The sequence below is a fragment of the Thalia democratica genome, chromosome 4 (assembly GCF_965202585.1).
Source record: "Thalia democratica chromosome 4, ktThaDemo2.hap1.1, whole genome shotgun sequence".
Taxonomy (NCBI): Eukaryota; Metazoa; Chordata; class Thaliacea; order Salpida; family Salpidae; genus Thalia; species Thalia democratica.
This window is the reverse complement of record NC_139168.1, coordinates 18,418,076-18,433,393: the sequence shown is the minus strand read 5'-3', so window position 1 is coordinate 18,433,393 and position 15,318 is coordinate 18,418,076. Positions and strand designations below refer to the sequence as shown.

The 15,318-nt window shown below is 25.8% G+C and overlaps 1 protein-coding gene across 1 annotated transcript; it reads left to right on the top strand.

Annotated features, from left to right (window-relative positions):
* The first annotated feature begins 7,191 nt into the window (after window positions 1-7,191).
* LOC145833103 (kelch-like protein 25) lies at window positions 7,192-8,439 on the top strand. The gene has a single exon (XM_082940302.1). It carries the CDS (start codon window positions 7,192-7,194, stop codon window positions 8,437-8,439), a length of 1,248 nt encoding a protein of 415 aa, XP_082796428.1.
* The last annotated feature ends 6,879 nt before the right edge of the window (window positions 8,440-15,318 follow it).

Here is a 15,318-nt window from a genome sequence, read left to right as displayed (position 1 = left end):
GCAAGCAAAAATATGTAAAATTCTTAACTTAACAAATTTTCTTATTGAAGTTTTAAACTTTATATAAAAATTTTAATTTACTTAATAAACTATCCAGTTTTATAAAGTTTAAAGTATTCCTATAATATTCTTTTTAATTTCAAAAAACTTTTGTAGCTTAGATCTTTTTTAAAACCACTATAGTAAACAGAAAGTAGTCAGCAAATGTAATCAAAAGATAAAAAAAAACATTTTAAATTGTAATTTTAGAAGTTCTTCATACTTTAATGTTTTTTTTTAAACTTAAGACTGTTATAAAGTTTGTTTTAAAATTTTTCCATGATTGAATATTATAAATAAAACTGAAACAATAAGTTTTCGAAATAAAATTTTAACTTAAAGCCATAGGGGGTAAGCCTGGTATTTTAAAATTTATTTTATTTTATAGAGTTTCATTAAGCTTCAAGTTGCTTTTTACCATTTAAAAAAAGTCGCATTACTTTTTGAGATATGACAGCTCAAAGTTGGGCCGCATAATACGTTCCCTATTGGAAGGGAAAACTAAAACATCATAAAAAGACTATTTTATTTAAAATTTATCTCCTACATTTTTCAAGCAATCTTCTTCAAACTTTTACAGTCTAATTTTTTTTTAATGACAAAAAAAAACATTACTTTTAATTTAAAAAATTTTGAGTAAAATACCTTTTTTTTATCAATTATTGTTTTTAAAGTTGTTATAAAATTTCTATTTTTTTAAATCATATAAATTTATAAGTAAAGTATATTTCTTATAATGTTAATGAACATTTCCTGAAAATATGAAAAAAATGCTTGAAAAATGAAGGAGAAAATAAATTTTTAGTGAATTTTTAAATTTCCAAGAAAACTGACCCCAAAAATTTTGCAGTACATCCGTTTGTACCGGAAACTAAAACTCAAAAAAAAAATCTTTAAAGTTAATTGATATAGCTAAGTTTTATAAACACTGGCTTGTAGTTTATACTTTAAGCTTTTATATAAAAGCCAAAGTTATTGCTATGCTATAATGATAAATTGTTTAAGGACAATAAAAAATAAATGTTTAATCATCTTAATAAAATTCAAAGCTGTGTAATGACAGAAGTAGTGTAAAATGGTCATATCTTAGCATTAATTAAAAAATCCACTTAAAATTATTCTTCTTTCTGCTATCATTCCACTGTAAGTGATAAAACTTAAAAAGGATGTATTTTAATGTTTGTAAATATTTTTGTTACTACTTATCCTTACACTTATCAATTGCAAACAAAAAACAAATATGTAAAATACTCTATTTCAAAAAAAAATTTAACAGTGACAGTATGAAACATATTTAAGCTGTTATTAAAAAAAAATGAAAATTTCAAATAGATATAAAAACATTGAACTAAATACAAAAAAAATTAATACTCTAAGATTTACTTTATCTTATTAATGTTTATAAAAAGCTTTGAAAGTATAAACCTTAAGGTTAAATTTTCTAAAAAAACTTGAAACTTATCATCAAATTCAATTTAAAAAAAATTCTTAAAAATGAAATTATATAAAAACTTGAAAACTAAACGTATATGAAGACAATTTATCATTAAAACTTGACTAAAATTTCTGAGCAAAAAATAAAAACTCAATATTTTACAAGAAAATGTCAACATATAACAATCTTAATTTTTTTTTTATATTGTTTATTAAATAGTAAGAGTAAAAGATTTGGCCTGACACTTAATTGCATTCAAAAATATATTTAATGACATTGCTGTCAGTATAAGTTACCTGATTCAGGGATCAGTAAACCGCAGCCAGCGATCTGCATTCAAGATACTAATGCAACTAATGAAGTAGCATTTTATTTTCAAAAATTAATTAATTCCAAAAAATTTTAAGGTTTGCCTAATTTTTCTTTGTTTAAAGTAATTTTTGAGGTAAACCTATAAAAAATTCAAATAGACTATTTCATTAAATATTTCTTTCTACAGTTTTTGAAAAATTAAAAATAACTTTTTAGTCTAATGTTTGATATAAAACTGAAGAAAAATGGTTTTGTTTTTAATTATTCAAGAATGTTAGTATTGAAAATGTACCCTATAAAAACTAATTGTTTGTAATAAAGTATATAAAATTTGAAATTAATTGCTTAGATTTGTAGAAAAGGATAAAACTTTTTGAATTTTAGTGATAATTGGATGTAAAAATATAAATTGCTATGGGGTTGCCACTCATAGGTCAAAAAAAACTACCCTGAGAGACAAAAAGCTGCCCAAATCATTATAATATTTTTCTAAACTTGAAAAAAAAAACTTAGAAACATTTCAAATTTAATCAAAATTAAGTTCTTTAACAAAATTGGCCATAAATATCAAAAAAATTTAAATAAGTAAACTAAAAATCATTTAAACCTAAAAAACCTGGCCTTAAATAAATAAAATAACTTAAAATTTTTATAAAATATTAAAACTGTTTTGAGTCATCTTGAGTTTGAAAAAACTCAAAATACCCTGAGCTTCTCTGAATCTTCCTGAAATTTTATATAATTTAAAAATAACCATAGTTTCCTGAGTGTGTGGCAACCCGGTATATATTAGAAACATAAACAGAGTTGATTATGTTTAACAAAATAGTTAATTGTTTTAGCTCTATAAAAATCATGAGGATTAGATGGCATCAATAACAGAAATGTTTTAAAAGGAATATTTATCAAAAATAAATTAAAACAGTATACTTTATCTGGAAATTTAAAACAGCACTTTTAGTAATTTTATTTTATGCTCTAAAATGACTTAAAGTTAAAAAATATCAAGGCAAAAAAAATAAATAAAGTAAATAAAATCATTGTCTTAATAAAATCATTGTTTAACTAAAAATTAATCCAGAATTTATTTTTTTTTCTAGTTTAACTCATTCATAGTCATTTATACCTAAACTAAATCTATTTTGACAAAATGATATTTTTAATGGAATAGTACAATTAATTTTAACCATTATAATATAATATATAGTTTAATAAAAAAGAATTAAGTACATGACTGTAAACTTAATAACATGTCTGTATAATTTCTGTACACTATTATTATAGAAATGATTGTGTTAGAGTGCTTTAGGTAATGGCTTATACTTTGATAAAGCAAACAAAAATGTATATTAGGAAAAGTTCAGACGGTCATAAAAATTTTAACCTATTAGATAAAACAATAAAAAACAAATGGATAGATTACTGTACTTTTAACAACATGTCTGCAAAATTTGACTATACTTTTTTTTTTTAATGACTGTTTGTTTAAGCACTTTTCCTAATATTAATTGAAAAAAGAATTTAATACTCAATTATTTCAGTAAATGTAAATTTTCAAAACAGACTTAAGTAACTTAGTTAGAAAACTATAAAATAAACTTTAAACAACTAAATATAATGACTAACATTTTTATTTTCAACTTTGCTGTACTTATTTTCATTAGTTTATTAATATACATTAAGAAGTTAAGTAGCTTCTATCTTTGAATGAATAAACTAGTTTTTTTTGGTAAATTCCCTTGGGAAAATATAAACAGCTAGAGTTAATGACCCTATCACTTATAACATGTCTGGTTTAAGGTTATTCAGAAAAGATTTTATGACTCAAAGAAAGGCAAACCTGTATATAATAGGATTTAATTTATAGTATTTTCAAGGCCAGTTTTCTTGAAATTCAAAGAAATGATCAATAAAAATATTCACAGGGTAACTCAGGCCTCTTATTGCTTTTATCTTTGTTTTTGAATTATAACATTGACAAAACAATTATGTATACTTGTGCTGTATATAATGTAACATAATACAGTTGTGTATTGTGTAGCTTAGACAGTAACCTGCTAAAAGAACTCTAATTGAACTTTATTTGATTGTTTATTAAATGTAGGTATTGTTTATTACAAGGTTAATATTTAAACTGTATGTTTAGTTGCTTTTAATATTTGAGTTAGATTTACAAGTTTAACAGTTTGTTAAGCCTTTTATAGTTTATTGCTCACTAAATATTCTTATATAAGCTATGGTTAGTTATTTTAACAGAGTTGCCAAAAGGTCAGAAAAAATCAGGTAATCAGGAAAAGTGAGGAAAAATTAAAAAAAAAAGACAAAAGTGAAGTAAAGTCATGAAGATTGAATTTCCTAGAAATTTACAATATAAATTAATAAATATCCTTTTAAAAAGTGAAACATTTTCTATTAACATATTGAACAACTACTCTATTTTAACAAACATTTTTTGTAAGCTTTTTAGTGTTGATGATCTGCAGCAACTAAACGTCCATAGTGAAACTGTGATATATACACAAACGTTTATCAAGCATGATTTTAGTATAACAGTGTTTTTCGTGTAAGTAAATAATTGAGCCAGCAAAATTGAGGGTAAAAATAAATGAGTGCAGAAAGGAGATTAATGAAACCTACAAATTGTTGCTAGATTTTGATAAAAGATTCTCTTCAACAAATGTAGGCGCGGCAGATGAGAACGATTTAAATAAAATGAGGCAAATTGTTTTAACTGCAATGAAAATGAAGCGGAATGCAGATCAGATAAATGACACCATATCTACATTAGATGAATAGGTTCAAGTGCTAATAAAGAAACGGAGAAAATAAACTTTAGTACATGTAATAAAAATAACTGTTTCGTTTATTGATGTTAGAAAATACTAAAAATGTTGTGTCATTTTTCAGACATTCAGTGTTTATAACTAGCAAACAAGCTATATAAAACTGGCAAACGAAAGTCCAGGCTTTTGCTCTGCTGACTTTCGCCGATGTTTATTGTTGATCTGTGTTTATAAGGTAATAATACAAGTATTTTGCTGATAGAGCTTTTTATTGCAAATACATCAATCATACACAGATGGTTCAAAGATGTACTGGCTGTTTAATGATTGAATTCAGGAAAAAACTGTTGTTTTAACCTGCTTTAAGATTAGATTTAAAGCTCTATATAGTTTCAAGTGTTAGATTATGTTTTTTTTTTATAATAAGTTTTAAATAAATAAACTTAATTATAAAGTAAATTAAAAGTTTCAATTAGAAAAGTCAAAAGAATGTCAGGAAAGAGTCCAGAAAAGTCAGGAAATTTTTTTCAGCTTGATCTGTGGCAACCTTGTTTTACGTCTTTAGAAGTAAATTTAAAAACTTGACAGTTCTATAACTATTTCATAGTATACTGCACTAAACCTTGGTTTATTATTAAGTTTTATTTATTTCAAGGTTTTCCATTAAGTAACTTAACATTTTCAAATAAATGTTTTGTATAGTGTTTTGTGGTTATTTTTTATAAAGAATAATATTTTTAAATTGTCTTTCAGATTTTTATAACGTAGACCAAAATAGCATCTCGTTTTTATAAGACAATAATTAAAAAAGGCTGAAATAAGTTATGTGAGTAGTACCAATAAATTAAGTGTACGACAATCTATGCATTGTACTTATTCAATAATATTGAATATTGCAGACTTTAAAACATAAATATGAGCAAAAGTACTGTAAAACGAAAACGAGTTTTATCAGCACCTGATAAAAAGACTTTCGCAAAAAACAAAAAGCTTGGTTTTCTCGATGTGTGCAAAGAAAATACCAGGCAACTAATTGATGTTTTGAAACCAGGTGGGTTTCCATAATAAACTAGTAGTAACTAAAAACTAAAATTAAAATATAATAATATCAATTAAACTGAAATTAGAACTGGAAAAATTAAAAAAATATTTTAGAAATGCACATGTTAAAAACTAGCTATTAGTTTTTTACAAATAAAGAAAGATTTTAGTTCAATGTTACAGTAATTAGAATTTTTTTAAAGCTAGCAGTTGTAGTTGTTCTAACTCCTCAATTTTGTTGTAAACTGAGAACAAAAAAGTTGATTTATTTTTCCTTTAGGATTGAGTCGAAATAATCAGTTTGTTTAAGAAATAAATATATAACCACACTTGAGGTTAAGCTAATCAATAAAGATTGCTATATTATTCTTATTGTTAGTCTCAATTTATTATAAAACTATAGTAATTTTTAAAGTTGTCATATGGCTTGAAGTTTTATGATCTTATTTAATTATTTGCCATTAATTTTCAGCCTAACAATTCTAATAAAACTAACTGTAAAAGTTAACCAACTTAAAAAACACATTTCTCTAATGTTCCTAGTTATAGAACTTTAGTAGTTTAACAAATTAAATAATCAAAGACAATTATTTTTCAAAACTATGTGTTTATTGATGAAGGTAAGTTTTTTATAATTTAATATTCAAGGCAAAATCGCATAAAAATTTTTATTTAATAATCTTCCTTTCAATAACTTTTAAAATTATCCTTTTTTGTGAAATACTAATAACATAACGATACTAAAAAATATTTTTTGTTTGTGAGTTAAAAATTTACATCTTAACTAAAAACAAAACTTTTAAAATAACCATCCGCATGGAGTTAATTAAAAAAAAAACTAAAATATTTATTAAAAAAAATGTTTTACATATTGCACAGTTTTAGTTATATTTTTCGAATAATATAAATAAATTGTAAGCGATTAAAGAACGTACTGATAAACTTTAAAGTATTTATCTCTTATAAGTTCTGTTAAAATTATATCAAGTTTTTGTAGTTTGCAAAGGATATTACTACCAACCGAATCTAAAAAAATCAGTATAAATTTGCGCTAATAAAATCTAAATATTTAGTAAATATTTTTAAAGTAATAAAGATTTTTTATGAAAAACGTTTATTTTTGTATTGTCAATTAAAAAAATTAACTTCCGAAGAAAATTTTAATATTTTATAAATATATCAAAATATGTAACAACATTATTTATAAGATTTTATTGTGATTATGAAAATTTTAAGAGTTTTCTGAAATGTGTTTTAGTTTAATTAATAATATATTTTAAATATAAATTACTATAACTTTATTTACTTAAATTAAAAGTCAATCGAAAGATTTGTTTAGTGTTTTTGTAATTTCAAAGTGATAAATATAAAAAAATAATAATACTGATTGTCAAAACTTATTCAGAAAATAAGAAATCTAACGAAGAAAACAAAATAAAACTTGTAAAAGTTAGCAAAGTTTTGCTGGATGAAAAAGCAGCAAACCAAGCATGTAAATGGATTAAAGATAGTGTTACTGTACCTAACTGTATACCATATCTTTCCTTTTCTTGACTATTTAGACTCCAAGAACTTTACAAAATGTCTTTACGCCTCATTGAGCGTTGGTTTACTACTGCTGCTGATTCAAAGGACTTTCTAGAGCTAGACTTTACATTAGTAGCAGCAATATTAAACAGTTCTGAGTTACTGATCGATTCAGAGCTGCAAGTATTCAGAGCAATGAATGCCTGGTTGAACCATAATATTATTGAACGAAGTAAATATGCGAAGTATCTCTTGCAAACAGTTCGTCTTTCATTGTTAACAGTTCCTGCTTTGAACAATATGGTTGACCAGAGTATGTGGATAGTTGAGGACTTGGAGTGTTTTGATGTTATAAAGAAAACTATCAGGAACAAAAAAGAGTTAAAATATAGGGAGGCTCCATCTAACAACAGGCACTGTAGCCAAGATAGTTTTAACTTTGTTGTTGTCGGCGGTCAAACAAAATTTCAAGTTCTTAAAAATTGCTTTGCTGTTGATGTCAACAACCTTTCAAAAGTAAGTAATTTGTCAGAAATCAACCATGCGCGAACAAATTCCAAAGCGTTTTGCATCAACGGTGAAATTTACGCACTAGGTGGCAACGACGGTTACTATGACAACAGCAATGAAAGATGGGACCCGGTGACGCCCGTTGAAAAATATTCACCTGCCACTGACACTTGGAGCCTCATAAGTAAAATGTACGATGTTCGTGCTGATTTTTGTGCGTGTTCGTTTATGGATAAGATATGCTGCATCGGAGGACGCTACTTTTCTATAAACACCACTAGAAACTGTCTCGAGTTCAACACGGCAAACTCGACGTGGAAGGAGGTTGCCAGAACGAAATCTGCGAGGCAGAACGCGTCGTGCGCCGTGTTCGAAGGAAGAATCTTCGTTTCTGGCGGGTGCAACAACTATAACGGAATAATGAGCAGCGTCGAGGCGTACGATCACGTTGATGACTCCTGGTCGAACATACCCGCCATGGTTGAACGGAGGGAATGTCACAAATCAGTTGCTCACAAGAACAAGCTGTTCGTGTTTGGCGGTCGTTCTTCGACCAGTTTCGAAGTTTTCGATTCTTGTTGCAGCAAGTTCGTTTTGTTGCGCACGCCTCCTGCGGACTTTTTGTCGTTTTTTGACAACTCTTTCGTCACTTCAGTCGGAAACAAGATTCTCTTTTTCTGTTACGGATCTATTTTTCTTTATGACGTAGAAAGTAACGTGTGGTCGGAAAACGTTTGCAAAGCAACCCAACAGGTTTACGAATTTTCTTGCGCCAAACTACCAAGAATGTAGTAGAAATTCTGCAATAACCGGTTATCAACAGTTAAAAATTAAAGTAGTTTTGTTGCTACCGTAATATTTTTGTGTTAAACTTTTTTTGTGCTTTCTAGAATTTTAATAGTTCAATATCTAACTAAGTTGTTGTTTCATCGGTGCACAAAGAAGTTTTTTTAGAAGCAAACGTTTATTTTTTCTTGTTAATCGTAGTTAATTTTTTCCGTAGTTATCGTATACACCACCTAATATTTTTCGTTGATAAAGTAAGGTCTGAGGCAGAGATGTTAAAATGCTAAAAGTTACTATGGTAATTCAGCAATGAAGTGTTTTGTTTTTGGTTTGTTTTAAGTTAGTAATTTCACGCTTGAGTAAACAAAGCAGAGCTTTTTAACATGTCTGGTCTGAGGTGTTTTTAATATTTATATTTTAAGTAATCTTGTTGAAAAGGTTCATAGCTTTTTTAATTTTTTTAAAGGAGGCCGTTTAAAAAAAAAAGTTAGGGAAACCCTGGTCTAAAACCTAAAACTTCTCTCTTTAGTTTCTACAAGAAAACCTTTTTTTAAGACTAACATATTTATCTTTCTGCATAGCTTTGAATTTTTTTTGCTGATACACAATTTTTAAAATCTACATCTTTTTATTTATGTTTGCATAAATATAACGATTGTATAATAAAATGTTATTTTTATAAGTGTGTTAAATAGACGACAAACAGAAAAAAAAGAAAATAATTATCTAGAATAGTTCATTTTAAATAGTTAGCTAGTATAGTCAAAAGATTTATTAAAATTTAAACAGTTTAAGTCAAAATTTTTATAAATTTTTGGTCTCAGTAAGCAGTCTAGAAGTAATCAATACAATCAAAGTACTTTTAACAAAATTAATTAAAAACAAAATCAAAATTATTCATTTTTACTAAAAAGTCGCATAAAAAAGATAAACTCATAAGTTCAACTTATTGTACTATTAAAGCTGAATTTTAGTTTTATAAAAACTGCATTTTTTCGAAAATAAAATATGAGAAACAATTTTTTTCTATACCTGTAGTCCCATAAGATATTTTTATTAACATATCGGGAAGTTGTGTACATGTATTTTCATACAAACAATATGCTTCAACTGATTTTAAAATTACGTCAGAAAAAAGTTTATACGTTCGACCTACAGTTATGACAATTTTCCTTTAAAAAATTGTACAAGACGTATTTTCTCTCTTTATGTAAAATAAAGTTATAAACTCCAATTATTAATTTTAATATTATAACCCTTATAAGAGTTAACAGAGTCTTCATTTATATTTCCACCAATCACAGGTATTTTATGCATGAAACTACAAACGCAAAATCTAACATTGAAGGCAAAACATTCAAACTTTTACTGAATTAAGAAAACTTAACGAATGACGTTTTTTACTCACAATCTAAATATATACAAATTAAAACCACTAATGACTTATTTCAAATCACGATTGGTTTTTAGTAAAAAAACAAACATAATTGCTAAATGTAAAGTTTCTCAAACTAAAAGGAGGTTTCAACATTTAATGATTCAATCTTCACAAACAACTATACTGATGTCTTCTTGAGCACAATACCTTCCTAATACAAAACAGAAATTTCACTGCTTAACATATACTCATACTTCATACTAAGTTGATTGTCTAGAGTCTTTTTAATTTACTTAAAACAAATAGACTCATAACTAACTTATTAAGTTATATCAAGAAACATCATATTGACTAGTTAGTTTTAAATTTTATAGTAAAAATATTTTTTCTATTGTTTATTCAGTTTTTTAGCATTTTATTAATATTAAAGTGTTTATTAAAGTAAAGTTTAATATCAAAGTATTAATTTTTTTTTAACTATTAAGAATTTGTTTTACAATTTTTTTTAATATTATACTTCTAAAACAATATCCATTTAACGAAAAATTTTGTGTTCAAACAACTAGAGCTGCTTTTGTTTTTTAAATAAGTTAAGTTTTACAACATTGTTCTTTTTTAAATGCAATTTTTTTATAAACAAAGTTAAAATGATTAAACTCAAAGTTAAAAACAAATCAGATTACTCATCAAAAATACGAGCAGTTTTTATTGGTTAGATTATTATATTAGTTTTTGTTATTTAGTGCTACTCTAATAACTTATTTAATTTTTTTACCAGTACTGTTCTAACAACTTACATACATATTTCATTCTACCTGCCGCAAACACTTATAACAATTAACTTTTACACAACTAAGTAAAAGCTTTTTCATAGTTCATTTACATTCAATAGTTTGGTAGATTAATTTAACTTTCAATTTTATAAAAGCTTAACGTCATAGATATTGTCAGCTTGTAGTGAAATTGATTTCTACTCTTTTTTATAATGTTTCATGAAATCTTATTTGCACGACATTTTATTAAATTTAGAATGTTTTCAATTATTAATTTTCAACAAAATAATTTATTACAAGAAAACAAACTAAGAACTAAAAAACTTGTAAACGCAAACAAAATTAAAACTTCAAACAAGTTGTGATGTCCAAAACAGTATGACTATGAAAAATTTAGCGTTTAAACATCTTCGCACAACTAAAATAACGAAAAGACTCAAGGTTGCAGTTGTCTTCAGAAGTCCAAGAATTTTCTTTTACGTCATAACTAAACGTAGATATTCTACTAATAGCCTTAAAATATCTCATTCTTTTTATTGTAAAATCAAGTTGTATAAATTGAAACACATGAACTTTATATCCAACAGCGATCGCATCAACATTTGGCAGATTATCAATAATGTCTTCTATGTGTTGGTTTCTTTTAATAAATGTAAACTTATTTGACGTACAATCAAAAAATTCACAACCTTCCTCAAAGTATTTAGCAATCACAAACATTTTGTTACCTATGCTTACAGTGCTATGACCACATTTTTCTCGTAACATATTAGGAAATTGGGTCCATTTATTTTCTTGAAAACAATATGTTTCAACAGAATTTATAGAGCCGCCAGAAAATGAACGAATACCTAAACGCCTTTCTTTCCAACCACCAGTTGCAACAATTTTGCCTTGAAAAACTGTACAAGAAGTATTTTGTCTCTTTTTAATCATTGGAGCTATGTAATTCCACTTAACAGTTTTAATATCATAAGCCATACAAGAGTTAATAGATTCACGATTTATACTTCCGCCAATTACAAATATTTTCTGCATAAAACTACACACATTAAATCTTGACCGCTCATCCAACATTAAAGGCAAAGTTTTCAAGCTTTTACTGGACTCAGAAAACTTTACAAATCTAATGTTTTGCTCATATTCAATAAATAAATACAAATTAGAGCCACTAACGACTAATTTTGAATCACGACTTTTTTTTGGTAGAGAACAAACAGGTTTGCTACTTGTAAAAGTTTTAAAACTGAAAGTAGGTTCTAAAGTTTTAATGATTCCATCTTTACAAACAACTATACTGAAGTCTTTTTGGGCACAATACCTTGTTTCATATAAAACTGATAATTTACCACTTCTCAGATTTTTAAATTTCATACTAAATTGACGGTCGTACTTCATATAAATGTATTTTTATTCAACAGATTTAAAATGACCTCTATCATGAAAATAAAATGAAGCTGATGACTGAATAGTTTAAAAACTAATTAAATACATTGAATGTTTAGCTTCTTAATTAAAAAAGATGTTTTTATTTAAAGATTTAAATCCGAAGATTATGTTAATAAGCAGTGATACAAAAGTGTTTTAGTAATATCCAGAGTTATTAAACTTTTTATTTACAATTAAAAAAGCTGCTTTAGTTTTTTAAATAAGTTGACAAACATTTTGAACATTGTTGTTTTTCTTTAATAAGCATTTCATCTTTCTTAAATAAATTCTAAATTTAAAGTTTCTTTGAAAAGTATAATAATAAGTAAAACAAATTTTAGTATTATACATGTGTTATCAGTTTTTACTATTTTTTTTTATAAATCATATTTTTTATATTTTTTCTATAAACTAAATTTCAATAACTTCCATACATATTTACTTAAACTTTATTGAAAATTTCACCATAAAGCTTTTATAAAACTAAATAAAAGCTTTATAATATCAATTAAATAATTAAAGTTTTAGTGCCTATTTAAAGTAACCTTGTTAACATACTATTAATTAGTAAATAAAATTAGGTTATCGAAATCATCTCCTAGGATTTAAATTCGTATCGTTTTTTCACATGATTTAATATTTAAAATCTAATTGATTAATGTTGTAATTATTTTTCACTAAAGTCGATTGTATACTTAAGTTAATATTGTAGTAGTATAAAGACAAAAATGTAATTTACAGTTTAAACTTTAGCTTTTAAAGTATATTTATATTATCTCAATAAAACTTGATATGTTTCGTAGTTTTAAAATTTAAATGTAACCTTAAGTAGTTCTATATAACTAAACAATACGTTTAGAATTGAACTAAAGTTATTAGGCATATAGTTTATCAAATATTTTATAAGTATATATATTTTAGGTGTTAAAAATCAACTATATTTCGTCGTTTTTTTAAACTATTAGTATTAAATGTTAAACAAATTGTTTTAGGTTGACTATTCTATTTAACATAACAAATCATCTGGTCATTAATTGGAACTTTAACTTATAATTTTTATTTTAAAATTTTTGTGTAATATAATACGGTACAATCAGACTGACATTTTAATAATTAATATAACATAGCTAGACTTTCATTGAAATATATATATAAATAAAAATCACAAAATTCTTTCTTTATTGAATTAAAAACAGCATTTAATAAACTTTAAATACTGTGATGTAAAAAAAAGTAGGTTACTTAATTAGAAAAAAATAGACTCTAGCAGAAAGTTTCTATACTTTTTTAGCAAGGTGTTACTATTTTGTTCATTAAGAAGCTAAGTGTTTTGCAAGACAGAGTATTTTTGTAGAAGCGTTTAATGTTAAATTCAAAAGTAAAATACATAACTGTTTTACAGATAGATGTCTAAATTGTTTTCATGTACAACAAAACTTTTAAATAAAAAAGGTTACAGTTTAACGGTTTGCAAAATTTTATATATAGTCAAGTTTCTAAATTTATTATAAAATAAAATATAAACTAAAGTCCTGCTGTTATTGACAATGTGAAAATTGTTCCTTACATTAGGAGGTTAATATGTATAACAAGAACTTTTATAAGTAAGAAATAAAAACAAAGTGCAAACAAAAACTAGTAATCAACTTATCTTGATAATTGAAAACTTTTTCTATAATTTCTTATAAAAAACTTGGTTAGGATAAGTTAGATAAAAATCTATTTTAAATTAATAAATTAATTTTAGAAAAAAATCAAAAACCTCACAATGATTGGTGTAAAATTATATCAGTTACAATCATTTTGTTTCCTATGCTTACAGTGCCATAAGAACATATTTTTTGTGACATATCAACAGTTGTGTCCATTTATTTTCTTTAAAGTAATATGCTTCAACACTTTTTAAAAAAACCGCCGGAGGTTAAGCCGCTATCTAGACCTCTATTTACCCAGTAACAACATTTTTGTCTTAAAAATTGTAAACTTTTTATTTTTAAACATTAGAGCTCCATTCATTACTTTTAATAACGTGTGCTATTAAAAGAGTTAACAGATACCATATTTTTTGAAATCCATCAATTAAAACTATTTTCTGCATAAAACTACAAACACGAAATCTTGACCGCTGGATTCAACATTGTAGGCGAAACATTCCAACTCTTATTGGATTTAGAAAACTTTACAAATGAAATATTTTGCTCACACTCATCAAATACATATATAATAGAGCAACCGACGACTATAATTGATCACAACTAGTTTTAAGTAAAAAACGAACAGGTTTGTTACTTGTTGAATTTATCAAAGGGAGGTTCTGAAATCTCATTGATTCCATTTTTGAAAACAACTATACTGATGTCTTACACATATATAAAATTGCTGTATGATCGAAGCCAAAAACCTAAAAATTGTTGGAAATTTATATAGTCCTAATTGTACATGGCCTACTTCTTTAGGTACTATTAAGCTCACTAGTGGTGACTGAAAAATAAAGTCACTAATACAAATACAATGTAAAACAAACAAGTATTGATAAAGAAAAAAGTTAGCTAGACAAACATTCTTTACAAAAATAAAGTTAATAAAAATTACAAGTAAACAGTTCCTTTATTATCTTTTAATCAATAATCACTAACTTCTTTTTTTAAAGTTTATGTGTTAATATATATATCTCTAATTATTAACAATCTAAATTAAAATTTTCATCAATGATGCATCTGTCACAAAAAAGTCTATGGTAACGAAACTAATATCACATCACAGTGGACCATATTGTTACAACTATCACATCACAGTAAACTGCAATAATACAACTATCACATCACAGTAGACCGCAACAATAAAACTATCACATCACAGTAAAATGCAACAAAACAACATTCACATCACGGTAGACCGCAATGTTACAACTATTAAATCACAGTAGACCGCAACGATACAACTATAACATCACAGTCGACCGCATTGTTACAACTATCACATCACAGTAGACCGCAATAATACAACTATCGCATCACAGTAGACCGCAACAATAAAACTATCACATCACAGTATAATGCAACAATACAACATTCACATCACTGTAGATCGCAACGATACAACTATAACATCACAGTTGACCGCATTGTTACAACTATCACATCACTGTAGATCGCAACGATACAACTATAACATCATAATTGACCGCATTGTTACAACTATCACATCACAGCAGAACGCAATGTTACAACTATAACATCACAGTGGACCATATTGTTACAACTATCACATCACAGTAAACTGCAATAATACAACTATCACAACACA